A 20,825-nucleotide genomic window follows, 5' to 3' on the forward strand; every position below is an offset into this window, starting at 1 on the left:
TCGAGGTCTCTGGGGGAAATGGGCCAGTGACTAGAGAGACCGTGGCAAGTCAGGGCTGCCATGGGGAAGCACATGGTGCTGGGGGGTCCTAGAGGAGAAATGGGATGGAGCAGGGACAGGTAACGAGAGACACTGAGTCTTGAAAGATGGGGTGGAGTTAGCCTGGCCAAGGGGAGGAGGGAGGGCTGTCCAGACAGAAAGAGTAACAGGAAAAAATAGGAGGAGTTTTGACAAATAAAACACAGGTTTATTCAAAAATTATGTGAGTGCTCCCTGTTCTAGGTACTAGGGAGACTGCTGTGAATAGACAAAGTTCTGCTCTCACTATGAGAGCTGACATTTATACCCCACTTATCGCCTGCCCCACACCTACCTGCGTGCATACTTGTTACCTACGAGGTACCTTACTACTTGTCAACTGAATTAAAAACAGGCAACACGAGAGCTGTGAGTTTCAGTTTTCTTTGGGGACTTAGTGAGGACTGAAGCCCGTGAGACAGCTTCTCAGAAAGCTCTGTGGAACTGTTCCAAAGAGGTAAGGGGGGAGGTCAGTATATCTGTGATTTTGGCAAAGGGGGTACCTGCAACCAAGCACACATCTCGATAGAAAGCTGCTGCTAGTCATGAGGAACGGATGTGTTGATGAACAGTTTTAGTGCTTTTCTAAGTATGGGATGATACAAGAGTTTGGGTTCATAAAACTTTCTCCTGAAAAGATCTCTCTGAAGGCCTGTTCTGCCAATTTCCCCAGAGCACAGAGTGCCTCAATCCTGATCTCTGCCCTGAACTCCTTTCAGGGGGTGTTGAAGGTCTGCGACTGCAGTGGCTAGTGCCTTCGTTCTTGTAGAACCAGATGGCAAGCAACGTTTTTTAGCTGTCCTACTATAACCTCCATTTTACATTTGGGCTAAATGGAGAGCAGACGAATCTGCTAACTTGGCCAGATTGGTAAACTCCTAAGGAGCAGAGCTGGGATTGACACCAGGCAGTCTGGATGCAGTGTCTGGTCTTAACCACTCTGCTATGCCGCCCTTAAGGAGCTTGCTGACATTCTCGGGACCTACTGCGGGAGCTAGGAGTGGGTTTTCTTGGCTGGAGTACTGAAACAACCACGGCAGACAGATTAAGGCCAGCTTGTGATGGGCCTTGAATGCCAGGCTAAGGGGCTTGGATTTTATCTTGCCTGCTGGGTAGAGGATGGCTTGGAAAGGGCAAGGTGGGACCCAGAAAGAACACCTTCCCCTCGCCTCCCGTAAACTGTGCCAAGAATCTGGGCCAGAGATGACAATGGACTGGGATGCCGCGGGGCAACGGGATGCAGAGACGGCGACAGCTTCCGGTAAAGCTGGGCGCCGGCGGCAGAGGAGGCCAGCCTGGGGCGGGAGGTCGCCGGCGCCCGGGCCGGCCATTGGCGGCGGGCTGGGCCGCGGCCCCTCCCGCGGGGCGGGGCGGGCGGGGCGAGCGCTGCGGGCTCGCCCGGGTAGCAGCGCTGCAGCATCCCCGCCGAGCTCCCCGCACCCGCGGCCCGCGCAGCGCGCCGCTCCCGCTCTGCAGCCCTGAGGCAGCCCCTGGCGAGGCCTGGCAGGTCCACCCCGGATCACAGCTCGGTCCAGTCGGGGTGGGTGAAGGGCGGCGGCGGGGAAGGGAGGTGGCTCATCTCGGTAGCTCCTGGGTGGGGGAGGAACTGGGCGCTGGACTCGGTTCCGACCCCGGGGATGGGGAGGGGGGCGGTGATAAGCTGTTCTCTGACCACGCAAGATGGGGGCTCGGGTAGGGCTGGGGTGGGAGTAGGGTCGCGGCACCAGAGCTGTGCTCTGACCTGGTCGAGGAGGGAACAGGGCTCAAACCCGGGACCAAGCCGGGGTGGGGGGCCGGTGGGGAGAGCGGTGAGGGGAGAGGGTTGCAAGCTTGGGGGCGCCCGGGTTCTGTGGCTCGCGGGAGGGGGCTATCACTGGGGGCGGGGGCAGAGCGCAGCCTGTGCCGGAGGATGCGCCAGGGGGTACGCAGGGGATTCGGGCGCGGGGCTGGAGCGGGTGGGGGTCTTCCCTGTGCGGGGTAGCTGCGTCCGGAGGGGACTCGGCGTCCTCCCATGTGCGGGTGGGTGCGGGGAAGCGGGGCGCCGGGGGCGGGCCCGGCTCGTAGTGCCGGAGGCGGCGGGGCGGGCGGCGCGGGCCAGAGGGTGGTCGGCGCGCCTCTGACAGCGTTCTGGCACGCGCAGGCGGCGGCGCGGCGGCGGAGGGCGCTGAGCCGAGATGCGATGGCTGGGGGGCACCCTGCTGTGCCTGCTGCTGGCGGCGGCGGTCCCCACGGCCCCCGCGCCAGCTCCGACAGTGACCCCGGCTTCGTTCGAGCCCGGCCCGGCTCTCAGCTACCCGCAGGAGGAGGCCACCCTCAACGAGATGTTCCGCGAGGTTGAGGAACTGATGGAAGACACGCAGCACAAACTGCGCAGCGCGGTGGAGGAGGTGGGTGCGCCCGAAGGGCCCGCGCTCCGGGGAAGCGCGACGCTGGCGACAGCGGGGGCTGGGGAGGCCGTGCTGCGAGCGCTGGCCAGGGTCCTCAGGTCCGCTAAAGGGCTGGGCAGGGCCGGCAGCAGATTCCGAGTTATCTGAAGGCAGTGCGGGGTGATCCCAACTCCCGCCTCGTTCCGCCTTCCTGCCAAAAGCTCTGGATGAGTCTGTCCACCCAGAGACTCCGGCTGGACCTGCCCATGGGCAGCGGGGGTCACCACCTGCCTACAGGCTGCCGGCCATCACCCTGCAGTCATCTTCAGGTGTGCAGTTGGCCTCATCCTGTTCTCAGCGGAGGCTTGCAAGGCCCCTGGTATTCCAGCGCTGTGGTTTTGCTGAGGAAGCTCCAGGTATCTCAAGTCCCAGCTTGTCTGCTGGGCTTTGAGCTTGTGCCATCTTCCCAAGAGACAGTTAGGGTGCCATGTGGGGACAAAGAGCCCTGAGCTTTGCTGGTAACCTGTCTGGGCTTCCCCAGCGCCATGTGGGGCAGAGAGGGAAACTGGGAATCCTAAATCCCAGCAGTGTCAGTTGCCAGAGGGTGGTGGGTGAGAGGAGGAGCAGTGTGAAAGGCAACCTCCCACCCCACCCCAAGAGTGCTTTGGAGTCAGTCCTGGGCTCAGGGTCCTCTTCTGCCATTCACTAGCAGGTGGCATTGGACAGATCCCTTAACATCCTGTACCTCAGTGTCCCATGAGAATTAAATCCACGATATGTGTAGCACCTGGCATATAATAGATGCGCAATATATAGCAGCTGATAGTTATCAGTTACCAGATACCTTGGGAAAACTTTGCTTGGCTTCTTCCTTCCATTGCCTCCCAGGTCCAAACACTATGGATGGCATCCTCTATGGTGGGCATGCAAGCATCGCCAGGGTTGCCTGGACAGGAGGTGCAGCTGGCCCACCTCTCCCAGCCAGGTGGCCCTGCTGCCTGGGGTGGGTGGGCATGGCCCCTCTTGGGCCTGCCTCTGCTGCAGCCTGTCTTTGGAGAGAAGCCAGCCATACAGTGAAGGAGTCAGTGAGAGACCACATGTCTAGGCTGGAAGGTCAGGTGCCGCCACATCCCTGCTTCTCTGCACTGCATTTGGACAAAGCCTCCAAAGCTGGCTCTGGTCTACCAGGAGAGGTGGCTTTCTCCTCCCACCCCTGTGTGGTTTGGGTTAGTTCCCCTTCCTGCCCACAACAGTCAACCTGGTGGACCCTGGACACTGGTGAAGGGGACACTGGATTGGGAGGCGGTTGCATGGGCAGCTGTACCTGAACATCCACTGGACAGGCCAGATTCTAAAACCTGTGGACTTCCTGTTTCCTGAGAAAGCAAAAGAATCATGACATGGAACAATGAAAGGGGCCGGGGCATCAGAGGCCCCAGTGTCTTTTCACCCTGCACCTTCAGATTGAACTGAGCTCACACGATCCTTCTGGTTCCAGAGCAGGTCATTTGCTTCCCTCCTGCCCATGGATTCCCACTGAGCCTGACCAGGTCACCTGCGTCTTTTCATTCAGTGTGAACTTGCCCATGCAGCATGGTCCTCTGCCGGCAGCCCCTGGTGAGGGGGGATGAGGGAGCGGCAGGGCCCCTTCAGTCTCTTCACTGATGAGAGCAGTTTGCGGCCAGTGGGACGTTGTGTTGGTGCTCACTCTGAGGGAGCTGGCCACGTTGCCTCTGCCTGGGCCCTGGCCTTCCTCCTCCAGACATGGCTCTGCCTGACTTCTGCAGTTTGCCACCACGGGAGACATGGGCTGGCACCTCCACCCCACTCAGTGGGAACCAACCTTCCTTCTCTCATCCTAGCTCTGCCACTTACGAGTGATGGGATCCAGGCTCTGAAATGGAGGAAATGTCCATTTCCCCTGGGGGTAATGGGGAGAATTAAATGAGAAGATGTAAGTAAAGCAAGTTTTCTGGTCGTCTAAAATGCGTTAAGTAGGGACTTCCCTGGTAGTCCGGTGGTTAGGATTTGGTGCTTTCACTGCTGTGGTCCATGGGCCCGTGGCCCCGGGTTCTATCCCTGGTCGAGGAACTAAGGTCCCGCGAGCTGCGCAGCACAGCCGAAAAATAAAATAAGATAAAATGTGGTTAAGTAAAATTGATGCAATATAAGTTGCCCCCTCATGTGGTTGTCAGGACTATGGGAAATTGTTGGTTCTCAATAAATAATGGCTCTCATTATCATCATATTAATAACACTAGTATGAATGATAACAAAAGAACCACCAGTGTCTGATATATGATAGATTCACAAAAGATTACGGCTATTAGTATTAATTTTTTAAAAGAGACTGCCAGAAAACCCCTTAAATCTCATAAACACAAGATAGTTACTATTTACTTACTGTCCCAGAGAAGAGCCAAAAAGAACCCGCGGCCAGATGCATTAATTGTTTACATAGTTGCATCATGAATCTGCTTTCAAGTAACTCCCTGACATTTAAAATATTCCAGCTGACTCAAGCTGCTGATTTCTCTTAAGGGAAAATAGTTAACTCTGCTTGTAGGATCATTATTGAGGGGAAGCGAATCTTCCAATGGTTCAGTCTGGGCTGCTCCTGTTTTCCTGTTTAATTATTCTGTATGTTACTGATAAAAGTATTGTGAGGATAAAACCATTCCCCGCCCCTCCATTGCCACATCTGTAACTGGCATATTTTAGAATGTTCTTATCACCTCACCTATTCCTAGGAAGAACCCCAATACCAAGCCTGAATTTCTCTCTCCAGTTTTTCTTACTCTGCTCCTTTAACAGACACACAGATTCAACCAATTGTAGGTGCCATTTTAATTGTAGGTGCCTCCTCTGTGAAACAAGTCCTGTTGCTTCAGGCTTAAGTTTCTCGTGCTAGTGGCAGTAATAGTTGTGGTTGAAATTTCCACTGTAAGCTGTACTTTTAGCTTGTGGTGGCATGAAAGAGCTTTAGCTCATTCTGTTGAAATAACCACTGGTTGAGGGGGAGAAGGTTTTATATAAAGACTATCTGTTCAGCCCAGAGCAAATTCTAAATTTGGTAACTTGTCAATTATTTGCAAGCCAAACTGGAGGATTACCATTCCTATAGAAATTTTAAAAGCATTAAAACATTCCATTCTCCTTCTGGCTTTAGTCCCTCTAGCATCTCCAGACTCCCATTCTTTCCCAGCTGTATCTTTTCTATCACTAAACATCTCAGGATCTCTCACTTAAATTTAAAAAGCCTTTTTCTTAGTCTTAAATCTCCTATCTCAGCTTCATCCTTTTCTACTCCGTTTTATTAGCAAACCCTTGGAACACATGTTGTTTATTACCTGCTCTTTCCACTCCTACCCAGACATCCCCCGGCAAACTAGCTTCTAAAACTGCTTTCTTAGACGACTATATTATGCAAGTATTACACCTTTGCAGGGTGACAGATACTGCACCAAGCACTCAGATTTCATGATCCTTAATCATTACATCTGCTCAGCAAAGTAGAATCATCCCCATTTTACAAACAAGAAAGCTGAGGTTTAGAGATATTTGGTATCTTGCCCCAGGTCACGTGGCTGCTTTGTGGCCGAGCTGGGACTTGCCCCTGCCCCCCATTACCTGACTTCAGAACCCGGGCACTTTTCTACTGTGCTGCCTTCTGACGATACTGCGGGTAACTTCTTGCCTAATCTAATGGCCAGCTCTCAGTGGCTTGGTCCTTCTAGATTTATTTGGAGCCTTTACCACCTAGAAGGCCCTCCCCAGTTAAAACTTCTGAGACAGCCTGCTTCTAGCTAGTCCCCTGACTCCGTTCTTTTTCTTCTCTGGACTCTGTATTATCTCCCAAATAGTCTTCAGAACTTGCTGCAGCTCCCCATTGCTCGGTGCAAAGGTTCTTACCTGAGGGTGAGTAGAGGGGAGGGAATATCTCAGAATCATCTGGGAAGCTCATTGGTATGTGGGGTCCCCCCTCCAGAAATTCTAATTCGGCAGGTCTGGAAGGGATCCAGATATGTATATGTTTTTTTAAAGTTTGGGCATGACTCTGAGGTGCCTCTCGGTTGAGAACCAGGCTAACATCGTCTGCATTAGAACTGCCCCTGGATTCACTGTCAATTTGTCTCTACTTCATTATTTTATCCATTTAGGGTCCAGCATGGACCCTCTGCCCTAGCCCATGACACACCGTTCTCATCCAGGCTGCCAGTTTCGCCTCCTCTATGCTCCTCTCTATCCAAATCGTATCTGTCCTGTGAGACCAACCCAATCATGCCTCCTCTTCCACCTGGAAGCCTTTTTCTCTCTTCTTTGAACCCCTGACTCGCTTCTACAGACTGTCATAATCATCCTCAAACTGGCTTGTGTGGGGCTCTCCTATCTCCCCAGCAAAAGTATATGCAGAAGCATATACTAGGAAAGGCACATAATTTGGAGTCAGACTGACCCGAGTTCTAATCCGAGTTTTGCCACTTACTAAGAATGTGATAACCTTAGGCAGATTCCTTCCCTTTTGTCAACCTCATTCTTTTCATCTGCAAAATGAGGGTAATAACACTTCCTCTTACGGTTGCTGTGAATATTTAAGGAGATATGGAAGGGGCTGGTGCAATGGCTCAGACATAGCTGCTGCCCAAGCATGGAGGTGATGATGACGACGACTGATGGTGATGACGGAGCCAGTGACCAGGTTTCAGACATGTGACGAGTTGTCTCAGGGTCAAACACGGCGGTTGCTGACCAAGTCCTTGGTTGGTTATCCGGTCCTTTATGCTGACCAGACTTTCTTCACACTTCTGGTGCAGTGTCTTTGTGCTACATTGAGACATGGGAATTCTTTCCCCATGTATACCCAGCTTAGCAAATCTGGATGGGAGAGAAAGGAAAAGAGGGGACCTCATGTAGTATGTAAGGGAATGGAGGACAGTGATTCTTAAAATAGAATCTTAAAAAAAAAAAAAAATAGAATCTTTTTTGAGGATTCGTTTAAAGGAATAAAAATAGCCCAGAGTCAAAGATTGCACTGTTGGAAAATTGCCAAGCACCAGCTACAACTTCTCTCTGTGTCTCTCATTTTAAATTCCTAGAGAGAGTGTCAGGTTGGCTCAGTTAGTCGATGACATGACCTCTGTTTGAGTCCAATCAACTGTGACTGGTCACACTGTCACCTGCCCACTCATCAGGACTGGGGCTGGAATTGGGTACAGATTTAAATTGACTGACATGTCTGGTATAGATGTCATGGAAGCTCATGATTTGTGGACAGTGGCCTGAGAAACGTGGCATCAGAAAAGGACACTTGTGCAAGAAGAGCCAGAAGGAGGGTGCACCCCGGGAGCTAGTCACCTGACCCTCTACAGGGGTCCCTCTTGTACTCAGGGGGTGGGTGGGGAAGAGACGTAGCTGTGGAACCACCTGCAGTGGGGAAGGGGCTGTCCTAGGTTGGGTCCCCACCCCAACCTGGCCCTGCAACAAGGATTTGGGAGCAAATAATTCATTTGTGACGTGATCCCAGAAACACGAGGAGGAAGTGGGAAAGTGAGATGGAAAAGAAGAGAGGCAATAAAGGCTGTGCTCATGAGCAGGTTACTGCTAGGGACAACTAGGGCTCAATCACCCTGGGGTCCTTGGAGAGAGACCATCCCACTGAGGGGAGAGGGCACTGGGGTACTTACCCCCGTAGCCTGTCCTTCACTGGTTAAGGGCTGTCCCTGGAGTGCTCACTCCCTAACACGTGGGGCCTGTGCAGACTGAGCACACTTCTGCAGCCAGAGAATGCTCTCGAAGAGAGACAGAGGTGGTTGTTGGCACATAAGGGAACGAATGCGGGTGACCTCCCGATTAGGCCACGGGGAGATGGGCGTGGCCCCGAGAGCATCTATACAGGGGTCAAGACTGTTCAACAGAGGCATTCTCAAATCCCGACTCTGCCCTCCACTGAGAGTCTTGGGAAGTTATCTAGTCTTCCTGAGCCTCGGTTGCCCCACTTGTAAAGTGGGGGCCATTAACACCCATCTCACAGGGAGGTTGTGAGATGTAAGGCAATGATATACGTAAGCATTTAGAACAACTTCTTGTTCTACTGGGTACTCAATTACTGGTACCTACTATCATCAGCACCACTGTCATTGCAGAAGAGGAAAAGAGAAGTGGTTCTTTTTTTCTAATGGACTGTGATTTGTATCAAGAGAAAACAATATTGCTCATTAAATCCATTGACTTAATTAGATGGAGGCAGAAGAGGCTGCTGCTAAAACGTCATCAGAAGTGAACCTGGCACGCTTACCTCCCAGCTATCACAATGAGACCAACACGGAAACCAAGGTTGGAAATAACACCATCCACGTCCACCGAGAAATTCACAAGGTAAGGGCGGTCGTGGCCGGCACTTCCTCCTTTCCTCATCACCCGGTCCCATCAGAGGACTAGGGTCTTGTTTATATATTTGATATACAAGCCAAAAAATACAAATGAGGATGGTAAAATACATGTTAAAAACCAGAGGGATTGAGGGAGCTATTTAAAGGGGAAAGATATGTATCAAAAACATAAATTGCTTTTGTATTTAAGCAGTAAATTTATTTAACTCTACTCTTCCTGCCAGTCCGATTGCAAAGGAATGTTCAGGGATTTTTATCGTTTGGGAAAAGGAAGCAAACAAGTGTTTAGAGAGATACTTTCCTAGTATCGAATTTGAGGAATTTATTTCACAGGTTTTTATCTGTGTTTCAGTGGTGAGTTGAAATAGAGTTCATGCTGTAGTGAACAGATCTTCACCATTTCCTTAGGAGGAGTGCAAATGTGATATACTCAGTCTTCAGAAGAAGAAGCCTCTATTGCCAGGAGATGAAATACTCTTTCATTTGCTGGTTATCCATTCAAAATTCTACAGCAGAGTGTTTCCTAACCTACCACACATCTTAAGTGTCTCTTGGTCCAATATCTTGCACGAAGAGCAAGCAGGTTTGTTCTCAATCTGCCTTGAGGAAGAAAATGTTGCAAACCTAGAGGAATGTGACATTAGCTTGCCCCTAGTGTGAGATGTCTCCGATATGAGTTTGGCAGGACTTTGGGAGCAAACCACGTGGCCTGTGTTCTCTTGAAGAGAGTCTGGTGTGCAGATGTTCAGCGTCGTTGTTAGAGGCTGTAGAGTTGACCTTCTGTTGTGAACATCAAGGAGCTTGACCTCTGATCTCATCTCAGTGCCTACATGCAAGGCCATGACGGCTCTCACAAAAGAGCCCTGCTTTTGTTCAAGTGCCCAGGTAATGGGTTGAAACAATAGCACTTCTGTGCTATAGAGGATAAAGGGGTCAATTTTCATGGGCTATTGCCTTGACTATAAAGTAGCCTCTGTGTGGCTCTTCTGCTACATACTGATGGCCCAGCTCCAGACTGTACCCCCCGCATAAATAAATGAGCCACCTGCCAAACAGAATCCTCTCGCATTGCTCGTCTGAAGACTGGATAATGTTTCCAAAAGGGATTGTTTATTCTTGTCAAAACCAATATTAAGTCATCCTTTCTGAGAATAATCGGCCAGTAGTTTCAGCTGCTTCTTAAATTTTCTCCTTGTAGATATCAGAACACCCAAACGTGAGTCCTACCGGTAACTAGTGTGATTTTGAAAAAATTACTTCAATTTCATGACCCTCACTAACTGCGTTTAGCAAATAGGGATATCAACATCTACATGACGGTATTATGGGGGTCCAATAACTTAAAGTATGTGAGAGTCATTGTAAACTATGAAGTGCTATCCAGCGGCAAATTCTTCTTCTTCTTCTTCTTGTTCTTACGGTAAAGTTACAGTATCCGCACGGTGTGGTAGTTCTCGAGTGGGTTCCGTGGAGCTCCTGTCCTGTGTGATGCTTTATAAAAGAAGGGCTCAGTGGTGAAACATGTTTGGAAAACATTGTACATATTTCTCTTCCTAGAGATACAAAAATGCACCTTAGTATAATAAAGGCTCTGAGAAGTCCTGCAACCTATACATATAGGACTGTACAATTTAAAAAAATATAACATTGGTTAATCCTGTAAAAATCTGGCATAAAGGAAGAAGACATCATCTCTTTGCCAGAGAGAGGAATTATTTAGATAAAAATAAAGTATGTTGATAAAGACATGATCCTTATCTCCTCAGAACTGGAATTAGAACTAGAATTTGATCCACTATTGCGCATTAGCCTAAGAGTTTCCACTTTGTTTTGGCTGCAGATGCCTGTGACATTAGAGCTGGCAGGAACTTTAAAGCTGACCTAGAAATGAGAAAACTGTGAATTAGAGAATAGAAATGATTTGTTCCAGGTTACATACTAGACGGTCATTGGTGTCTGAGGCAGGGCTCAAAGAACACAGGTCTCCTAGCTCCTGGGCTTCTTTCTGTCTTTTTATCACCAACACAGAGGTTTGACGTGGCCTTGGGTGGGGTGGGAATAGCCTGGGTTCCACGTCAGGTTTCTAAGGCTCAGCTTTGAGGTGCCTGCTCCTGTTTACAGAAGGCAGACAACAGATAGGGGAATACAGGGCCGGGCCTCCCATTGTACTTAAGCACTTTTTTGATGAAACAAGACAGTTCCCCAGAATCAGGAAGGGGGGCAGCTGTAGCTAAAACCTGCTTGCTTCAATACCCAGACCTGTAGTTGAAAAGAAAGCTGACACTGAATTTCAAGTAAATGAGCCCCGAGAATGATAAAAATAACTAACGCTGAATATTTGCGAGGTGACGGGCTGTGTGCTGTGTGCTTTACACAGACCTCCTCGGCCTTCCTCCTAGCAGCCCCATGCTGTAGGCTCTGTTACATCTCCTATCGCTGCACCGTCTGACGCTGCTGGTGGAGCTCAGAAAGAAAGGGGGACAAGACTCCCCTGGTGATCCAGTGGTAAAGAATCTGCCTTCCAATGCAGGGGACGCGGGGTCGATCCCTGATTGGGGAACTAAGATCCCACATGCAGCGGGGCAACTAAGCCCGCGTGCTACAACTACTGAGCTCACGCGCCTCAATGAGAGAGCCCGCGTGCTGCCAACTGCAGAGCCCACGCGTGCAACAACTAGAGAGAAAACCCACACGCCACAACTAGAGAGAAGCCCGCGTGCCGCAACGAAAGATCCCTCATGCTGCAACTAAGACCCGAGGCAGCCAAAAAAATAATAAAGAAAATAAATATAAAAAAAATAAAATGCATTTAAGAAGAGGGGAGGGAGTGGGCATTCTGTCTACTTTGACAGGTGCTCCTGCTTCAGAAAATAGCAAACAACAAAACAAAAAAACAACCTGTGGGATTTGTCCAGAATTCCTGCTATTATTTCACATTCACTGTACTTGTTCTCCTATAGATCACCAACAACCAGACTGGACAGATGGTCTTTTCAGAGACGGTCATTACGTCAATGGGCGATGAAGAAGGCAGAAGGAGCCACGTGAGTGGTCATCTTCCCCGGGCTCGCCCCCGAGGCACGCACTCCTTTGCTGAGCCTGCCAGAGCTGACCCAGACTTCAGAGTGGGTGCAGGAGGGAGCTGGCTCCCCACACCTCTCCTGTTTCGTTTCTGCCAAGATTCCCCAGTGCCTGCATTTCTGGCCAGACAGCCGCAGTCTGGTAACAGGCTCTACCTCCATATGCACTTTGCCTCGGAAATGGCAGGACACATTCAATTCAGTTGTCATTTGCATGGCTGAGGCTCAGCCTTGAAAGGGAAACACTGAAGTATCGGGTGCATTGGTCAGGGTCCCTGGTGACAAGACGTGGTGCATCCGACCTGAAAATACCCTAGAACCTCTGGCGTGACCCACGTCATTTAGGATCCCAGCCCTGGTCTGGCAGTTTGAGAGCAAGAAAACCTTAAGTGGAACCCAGTGGCCCATTGGAAAGGTGTCCTCCTGCTCCAGGCTTCACGCTGGGCCCCTTGTGATTGCACCCGCTACTCAGTGGCCTGTTGCTCAGTCCAAAGGTGGGCTGCTTTTTAGAGAATTATAGATTCTGAACATTGAGAGAGACATCATTTCACAGAAGAAAGGCCTGGCATAGGTTGGGGGATGACCCAGGCCGAGTCACTGGTGTCCAGATTCCCAGATGAGAGGTGACTCAGCTGCACCTTATCTTTGCAAAGAGGTGGCTGGTTTCAGATGCAGAGGCCTGGTGAGGAGTGGACAAGGCAACTGCCATGTGACATGGTCCATTGTAAAAAGTGCCTGCTCTATGGGGCCTGCGAGGGCCAGCCTCTCTGTGCCCAGGCACCTTATGCAAACTTCCCATTGCACGTTCTTCCTCTCTGAGGTGTAGAATGCATCCCCAGCCTTCTGAGGGGATACAGGATATTCCCTCACCCCTTGTGGCCTTATCACAGGAAAAGAAGCAGTGTACCCATAATTGTTAGGTGGTGTTGCTGTGGTTGGTAGTCGATGGGTCCTTTTTTTTTTTTTAATATTTATTTACTCATTTATTTTTTATTTTTTATTTTTTTAAATTATTTTTATTTATTTGTTTTTGGCTGCGTTGGGTCTTCGTTGCTGTGTGCGGGCTTTCTCTAGTTGTGGCGAGCGGGGGCTACTCTTCGTTGCGGTGCGCGGGCTTCTCATTGCGGTGGCTTCTCGTTGCGGAGCATGGGCTCTAGGCACGTGGGCTTCAGTAGTTGTGGCATGTGGGCTCAGTAGTTGTGGCTCGCAGGCTCAGTAGTTGTGGCGCACGGGCCTAGTTGCTCCGCAGCATGTGGGATCTTCCCAGACCAGGGCTTGAACCCGTGTCCCCTGCATTGGCAGGCAGATTCTCAACCACTGTGCCACCAGGGAAGCCCCCTACTCATTTATTTTTATTGAAGTATAGTTGATTTACAATGTTATGTTAGTTTCTGTTGTACAGCAACATGATTCAGTTATATGTATACATATATATATTCTTTTTCATATTCTTTTCATTATGGTTTATTACAGGATATTGAATGTAGTTCCCTGTGCTATATAGTAGGACCTTGTTGTTTATCTCTTTTATATATATATTAGTTTGTATCTGCTAACCCCAAACTCCTAATTTATTTCTCTCCCACCCCTTTCCCCCTTGGTAACCATAAGTTTGCTTTCTTTGTCTGTGAGTGTGTTTCGTAAATAGGTTCGTTTGTGTCATATTTTAGATTCCACATGTAAGTGATATCATATGGTATTTGTCTTTCTCTTTCTGACTTACTTCACTTAGTGTGATAATCTCTAGTTGCATCTATGTTGCTGCAATTGGCATTATTTAATTCTTTTTTATGGCTGAGTAGTATTCCGTTATGTATATGTACCACACCTTCTTTATCCATTCATCTGTCAATGGACATTTAGGTTGCTTCCATGTCTTGGTTATTGTAAATAATCCTGCTATGAACATTGAGGTGCATGCATCTTTTCAAATTATAGCTTTCTCCAGATATATGCCCAGGAGTGGGATTGCTGGGTCATATGGTAGTTCTATTTTTAGTTTTTAAGGAACCTCCATACTGTTCTCCATAGTGGCTGTACCAATTTACATTCCCACCAACAGTGTAGGAAGGTCCCCTTTTCTCCACACCCTCTCCAGCATTTGTTATTTGTAGACTTTTTAATGATGGCCGTCCTGACTGGTGTGAGGTGGTAGGTACCTCATTGTAGTTTTGATTTGCATTTCTCTAATAATTAGCAATGTTGAGCATCTTTTCATGTACCTCTTGGCCATCTGTATCTCTTCTTTGGAGACATAGGTCTTCTATTTAGGTCTTCTGTGCATTTTTTAATTGGGTTGTTTTTTTGTTATTGAGTTATATGAGCTGTTTCTATATTTTGGAAATTATGCCCTTGTTGGTTGAATCTTTTGCAGATATTTTCTCCCAGTCTGTAGGTTGTCTTTTCATTTTGTGTATGGTTTCCTTTGATGTGCAAAAGCTTATGAGTTTGATTAGGTCCCATTTGTTTATTTTTGCTTTTATTTCTATTGCCTTGGGAGACTGACCTAAGAAAACATTGGTACGATTTATGTCAGAGAATGTTTTGCCTATGTTCTCTTCTAGGAGTTTTATGGTGTCATGTCTTATATTTAAGTCTTTAAGCCATTTCAAGTTTATTTTTGAGTATGGTGAGAGGGTGTGTTCTAACTTCATTGATTTACATGCAGCTCTCCAACTTTCCCAACACCACTTGCTGAAGAGACTGTCTTTTCTTCATTGTATATTCTTGCCTCCTTGGTTGAAGATTAATTGACCATAGGTGTATGGGTTTATTTCTGGGCTCTCTATTCCATTCCATTTATCCATATGTCTGTTTTTGTGCCAATACCGTGCTGTTTTGATTAGTGTAGCTTTGTAGTATTGTCTGAAGTCTGAGAAGGTTATGCCTCCAGCTTTGTTCTTTTTCCTCAGGATTGCTTTGGCAATTCTGGGTCTTTTATGGTTCCATATAAATTTTAGGATTATTTGTTCTAGTTCTGTGAAAAATGTCATGGGTAATTTGATAGGGATTGCATTAAATCTGTAGATTGCTTTGGGTAGTATGGCCATTTTAACAATATTAATTCTTCCAATCCAAGAGCATGGGATAGCTTTCCATTTCTTTGAACCATCTTTAATTTCCTTTATCAGTGTTTTATAGTTCTCAGCATATAAGTCTTTCACCTCCTTGGTCAGGTTTATTCCTAAGTATTTTATTTTTTTGATGCAATTTTAAAAGGGACTGTTTTTTTTACTTTCTCTTTCTGATATTTCATTGTTAGTGTAAAGAAATGCAACCGATTTCTGTATGTTAATCTTGTATCCTGCTATCTCGCTGAATTCGTTTATCAGTTCTAGTAGTTTTTGTGTGGAGTCTTTAGGGTTTTCAATATATAGAATCATGTGATCTGCATAAAATGACAGTTTTACCTCTTCCCTTCCAATTTGGATATCTTTTATTTCTTTTTCTCATCTGATTGCTGTGGCTGGCTAGGACTTCCAATACTATGTTGAATAGAAGAGGTAAGAGTGGGCATCCTTGTCTTGTTCCAGATTTTAGCAGGAAGGCTTTCAGCTTTTCACCGTTAAGTATTATATTGGCTGTGGGTTTGTCATAAATAGCGTTTATAATGTTGACATATGTTCCCTCTATGCGCATGTTAGTAAGAGTTTTTATTATGAATGGATGTTGAATTTTGTCAAATGCTTTTTCTGCATCTATTGAGATGATCATGCGGTTTTGTCTTTTCTTTTGTTTATGTGGTGCTGATTTGCATATGTTGAACCATCCTTGTGAGCGTAGGATGAATCCACTTGGTCATGGTCTATGATCTTTTTTATGTGTTGTTTGATTTGGTTTGCTAATATTTTGTTGAGCATTTTTGCGTCTATATTCATCAAAGATATTGGCCTGTAATTTTCTTTTTTGGTGATGTCTTTGTCTGGTTTTGGTATCAGGGTGATGGTGGCTTCATGGAATGTCTTTGGGAGTGTTCCGTCCTCTTCAGTTTTTTGCAAGAGTTTGAGAAAGACTGGTAGAAATTCTTTTCTGTATATTTGGTAGAATTCGCCTGTGAAGCCATCTGGTCTGGGACTTTTGTTTGTAGGAAGTTTTTAAATTACCGATTCTATTTCATCTCTAGTGATTGGTCTATTCAAATTATCTATTTCTTGATTCAGTTTTGGTGGGCTGTATGTTTCTAGAAACGTGTCCATTTCTTCTAGATTGTCGAATTTGTTGGCATATAACTGTTCATAGTATTCTCTTATGGCTTTTTGTATTTCTGTGGCATTGGTTGTTATGTCTCCTCTTTCATTTCTTATTTTGTTTATTTGGGTCCTCTCTTTTTTCTTCTTAGTGAGCCTGGCCAGAGGTTTGTTGATTTTGTTTACCCTTTCAAAGAACCAGCTCTTGGTTTAATTGATTTTTTTTTCTATTGTTTTTTTAATCTCTATTTTATTTATTTCCTCTCTGGTCTTTATTATTTCCTTCCCTCTGCTGACTGGATGGGTTCTTTTTGCTTGTTTTGGCACAGTGCTCAGACATTTACTGCAGGCTGGGGGAGTCCAGTCAGCTTTTTGTGGTGGTGATGACCCCCCATTCAAGGGACCTGGGAGCTGATGGAGGGTAAGCCGTGTGCTGAAATGAAGAGAAACTTAGTGGCAGAGGCTGGAAGCATGAGTTTGTCACATATAAACTAGGTCACCTCACTTCCCTCATCTTTAAATGAGGCAATGATTTTCACCATCTCTCCCAACTCTGAAAGTACAGAAGCCTGTGACACAAAGATAGGATTGACCAAGGTCAGGAGGGAGGAGAGACCAGCTTTTGAAGGTGGGGAGAGAGAGAGAGAGAGAGAAGAAAAAAAACATAAAAATAGAAAAAAAAAAACCCAGACAGACAGATGGTACCAAGAGGGAAAAGCTTTAGAATATTCCAGATTTAAGTCTCTGTGAAAAGGCAGCGGAAACACAACTCTCAGGGCTGTGAACTACAAAAAGAAAGCTTTTGTGTTCAAGAAAAAAAAGGTGTATGATTGCATGATAGTATAGTTTTGCTCTGGAGAGCTTCCCAGAGCCCAGAGGGCAACAGCACTGCTATGAGCACCTCTGTACCTGCTGGAGACCCAGGTGCACATGCCACGCTCCCCGCTCTGCCCTCCGAGTGAGGCAGCTGTGTCAGGCTTTGAGCCCTGTGGCGGGGAGAACCAAGGCTCTGAGAGTGGTGGGTGACTGAGAGACCACACCTCAAAGATGCCAAGAGCGTGCGCGGCTCAGGGAGCAGCTGCCTGCACTTGTGTGCTGCCGCCTCTGAGTTTGTGCCAGTTTTCCTGAGTCTGCACGGCCTGTGTGTCCATGTTCCAGGCTCAGCTGGGAGGCCCAGAATCCCCATGCCTGCAGATGTAGGTTCATACGTTGATCATGAACCCCAGTGTACAATGGTCCTGAGAATGCAGGAGAGTGACAGGGAGAGACATATCCAAGAAATCCAGAAGGAAGAGCCTCACTGAGTTTTTCCAGATTCCTGCTCAGGCCCTTGGAATCTTAACTCAGCAAGTTTCTCTATGAGAATGAGCTCCAATTTGATTGGCTAGAAGGGTGACCTGGGGCATCTGATGCTTGACTTGCCAGTGCCTGGTGAATCCCATGGGTCTTTAGAGAACAGCCTGGAGACTTTGCAAGGCATTTGTGAAAGGGAGGTCATATGGCAGGAACGGTGGTGTGTTACCTCACTACAGAGCCTTGCTTGTTGTCAAACGCCTTGCCAGCAGTCAGAGAAGCAAGGTCTGGTTTCAGATGCCCACAGAATCCTTCCATTCGAATCCTCTTTGGTTCCTGGGTTACCATTGTCCCAACACAACTGAGCTGGGACTCAAGCATAAAGAGACGTGGAGCTCCTTTTTCTGAGTAGGAAGCCGTAAAGACTAGATTGCCTTCAAAGGCATGAGAACAACCGAACGTCATCACCCACCGTCCCATTCCACAGTTTGGCAATTTAATGATTTTTTTACAGTTGGCTCTGGAAAATGCGTTATGTGCCAATGAGACATTCTCTTAAATGCAAAAAGGAGGCTTGCCACTCAAAAAGACAAAAATCATGTGCTGTTCCAACCTTAAGCTACTATAAATAGGAGCTAAATTTTCAGGATTTAAAACTCCCAGATGAATTCAATTAAAAATATTCACCAAGCACCCCATATTTTCCTTTCTTCAAATGCTGGGATGTGTATTCATATGTATGGTAACCCGAGGAGGCCCACGGGAAGTCACAGACAGTAACACTATAGACCCGTCTAGAAAACCTAACACAGTACGTGCAAGGCATGGGTCTGTTTTTGCTCTCACGTGCGAAAGGGGAAAAGGACATGTTGTCTTATTTCACCTGAGTGCCCCGGCGATGGTGATGTGGTCTGACGTCCTTCTGTGAGGCTTTTGTGTGGAGCCCTCCGCCTCTGCCCTTCATGGGCTACTGGGTGGGCTGACCGGCGCTGTGCTACTTTCGCACAAGGGGTTAGGAGGAAAGTGGCTTGTTGGAAGCTAGAGAGCAGACAAGCCATTATGCACGCATGCAAGGCTTTTGTTTATAACCATGTCTCCAAATATGAAGGATCTGGCCCAGTTAGCCAAGGCACCATTCTGAAGGGACGCGTCCTCTCATTAAAATACAGCTCAGAGCAACAGAGCTTAACACATTGTGCATTTGTTGTCTTTTCTGTTTTTACATTAGAATATGATATAAAAGAGCAGGTCTGTTTGTTTCTCCAGCCGAACATACCTTATTTGAACCTACAGGTTCAATCACATACAACCAACTCCAAGATATTGCTGGAGACTTCTGAGGGCCTAGGTAGACAAATTTCACTACCCAAAACACCCAGATAGTCGTGATTTGAGTAACCCCGCGACTTCCTTGTTCAAGAGAATGGTCAGGGCAGACAGCGAACTGTGGGCAATGACAATGGAATTCTCCACCAGTGTGAACTCAGTGTCTTCTCTGCTGCGAGGATGCTTTGTGTTGTTTGTGTTCAAGTCTGGGGGAAGAGGGATGGTAAGCTGTGACTGAACTTCTCCAAGATTTGTTTGTTTGTTTTGCATTGAACAGCAAACATCCTGTTACTTCAAAGCCCAGAGAGACCCAGTAAGAGAGTGGGCAGAGAAAGCGAGTTGAATGGCCTCTTCCCCTGTTAGTCCTCGGGTTCTCCTTGTCCCCAGCTTGTTCATTCATCACAGAGTAAATGCAGGTGGGGTGTCAGCTTCGTCTGCTCTCTCTGCCCTGATTTCTGAGGCTGGAGTCACCCTTGTCAATTTCTTGGACTTGCACAGGGCACCATGCTGAGGAGTCACTGGGGTTTAGTTTAACAGAAGTGCATTGGCGGAGGGCATGGGTTCCTTAGAGAACGTCAGTCAGTTCCCAAAGGCCCAGCCTCCTGGAGAGTCCTGCTGGGGGTGTGGTAGCGGGCAGGGGTGTGTGGCCAAGTCCCAGGAAATGCAGCCCTTCCCTATCGGTCAGTCTGGGGGCAGAATGAGGTCTGAACAAGATGTGAGGCCCACCTGGGTTCAAAGCTGTCCTGACCCTCACAAGCTCTCTGTGATTCAGTTTCTTTCTTTATTCAGTGAAGCTAATAATCCCCGGTTCACAAAATTGGGTGAGAGTCTTGTAAGGCAAGGTTTATAAAAGCCCATTGTATAAGGCTCATTATTATTGACAAGTAATTAACACTGGGTTCTAACTGGCTTCTCCGCCGGTTCCCATCAACCTACTGCAAAAAAAGAGTGGAATTTCCCTGGAAGCTGAGGCTGTGTTTCAGGACTCCAAGGGCCTCTTCCCACTGATGTTTGTGGCCTTGGGCTAAGTTCTCTAGAGCTCTGCCTCGCCCTCTTGAGTAATGCATTTTGCTAGAAACTCTGTGCTGCCTACCTCAAGCCTGACTCACCCTGCACTTCTTGTCGTCATGAGTCATAAGTGTCTGGTTTGGGTGTTGGGGATACAAATAGAAGGAAGGATGGGCCTAATGAATGATAAGAAGCATAGGTGATGGTCAGGTGCTGACAAGTTCCAGGATGGGGCCAGGTTGGCAGGACGTATCTTGGTTTCTATAGAAAACAACACACTTGTGGTTCTAAGAGTGATGGCAGAGTCTCGTGTGAATGTACAGTTCCACAGTCCTATAACCAGACACTTGGGTCCATTTGTGTTTCTAGATTTATATTTTGCATTGGTTTTGTAATTTCTGGCCAAGTATAAGGCCCTCATGCCTTAATCCAGTAGGAAAACATTATAGGAACAATTGAAGAGCTCTGGATCATTCTGAGAAGTGGATAAGCAATCCCCAAATAAATAAAGTTGTTGTGGGTGAGCAGTTTTTAAGGAGTAGGCGTTTTTTTTGAGCTATAACCTGGCTATATTAAATTGTACTCTCCTCAACCTAAATATCCTTCAAGAAGGAATTCGTGATTCCACATGAAAAATCAAAATACTGTGAAGTTGATAAACCAGTTTCATACAGGTTTCATATAAGTTGGTATAAAAGGATGTCTTCAATAAAATGTTAAGTGAAGAAAAAGCAATTGTAAAGCAGTATATTTACTGTATATTTAAGATATACTTTATATATACAGTTTCTATAGTTTAGAAAAAAAAGTATGCATTAAAAAGCTTGGCAAATTGTACACAAAATCATTACTAGTAGATATCTCTGGAAGAATTGAACTTTGCAGAGACTTTTCCTTTGTAGAACTCTGTATGTTTTGAGTGTTTTAAGAAGAGCGTTTGAACTATTTACAATTTTGCTATAGACATCTATCTATATTTTTGAACAGCATTGCCAGTGTTTCTTTGTGTAAAACCTGGAAATTAAATTGCTGTGTCAAAGGGTGTGCCTATCTAAGATTTTGAGAGATGTTGCCCAATTTTCCTCCCGAAGGTTGTAC

At 47.1% G+C, this 20,825-nt stretch overlaps 1 protein-coding gene across 4 annotated transcripts in view; it reads left to right on the top strand.

Moving 5' to 3' along the window:
- Positions 1–1,451: 1,451 nt before the first annotated feature.
- Positions 1,452–20,825, top strand: part of DKK3 (dickkopf WNT signaling pathway inhibitor 3) — a 48,667-nt gene continuing 29,293 nt past the window's right edge. The window contains exons 1-4 of one of the 4 annotated variants that reach the window (XM_057552995.1): positions 1,455–1,618; positions 2,219–2,465; positions 8,682–8,819; positions 11,794–11,877. In XM_057552995.1, coding sequence (XP_057408978.1) covers positions 2,253–2,465; positions 8,682–8,819; positions 11,794–11,877 — 435 coding nt within the window. In that variant the 5' untranslated portion in view covers positions 1,455–1,618; positions 2,219–2,252. Of the gene's footprint in view, positions 1,619–2,218; positions 2,466–8,681; positions 8,820–11,793; positions 11,878–20,825 lie in introns of all 4 variants that reach the window. The other 3 variants (XM_057552997.1, XM_057552996.1, XM_057552998.1) reach the window with 3 other exon arrangements.

The sequence above is a fragment of the Balaenoptera acutorostrata genome, chromosome 9 (genome assembly GCF_949987535.1).
Source record: "Balaenoptera acutorostrata chromosome 9, mBalAcu1.1, whole genome shotgun sequence".
Taxonomy (NCBI): domain Eukaryota; kingdom Metazoa; phylum Chordata; class Mammalia; order Artiodactyla; family Balaenopteridae; genus Balaenoptera; species Balaenoptera acutorostrata.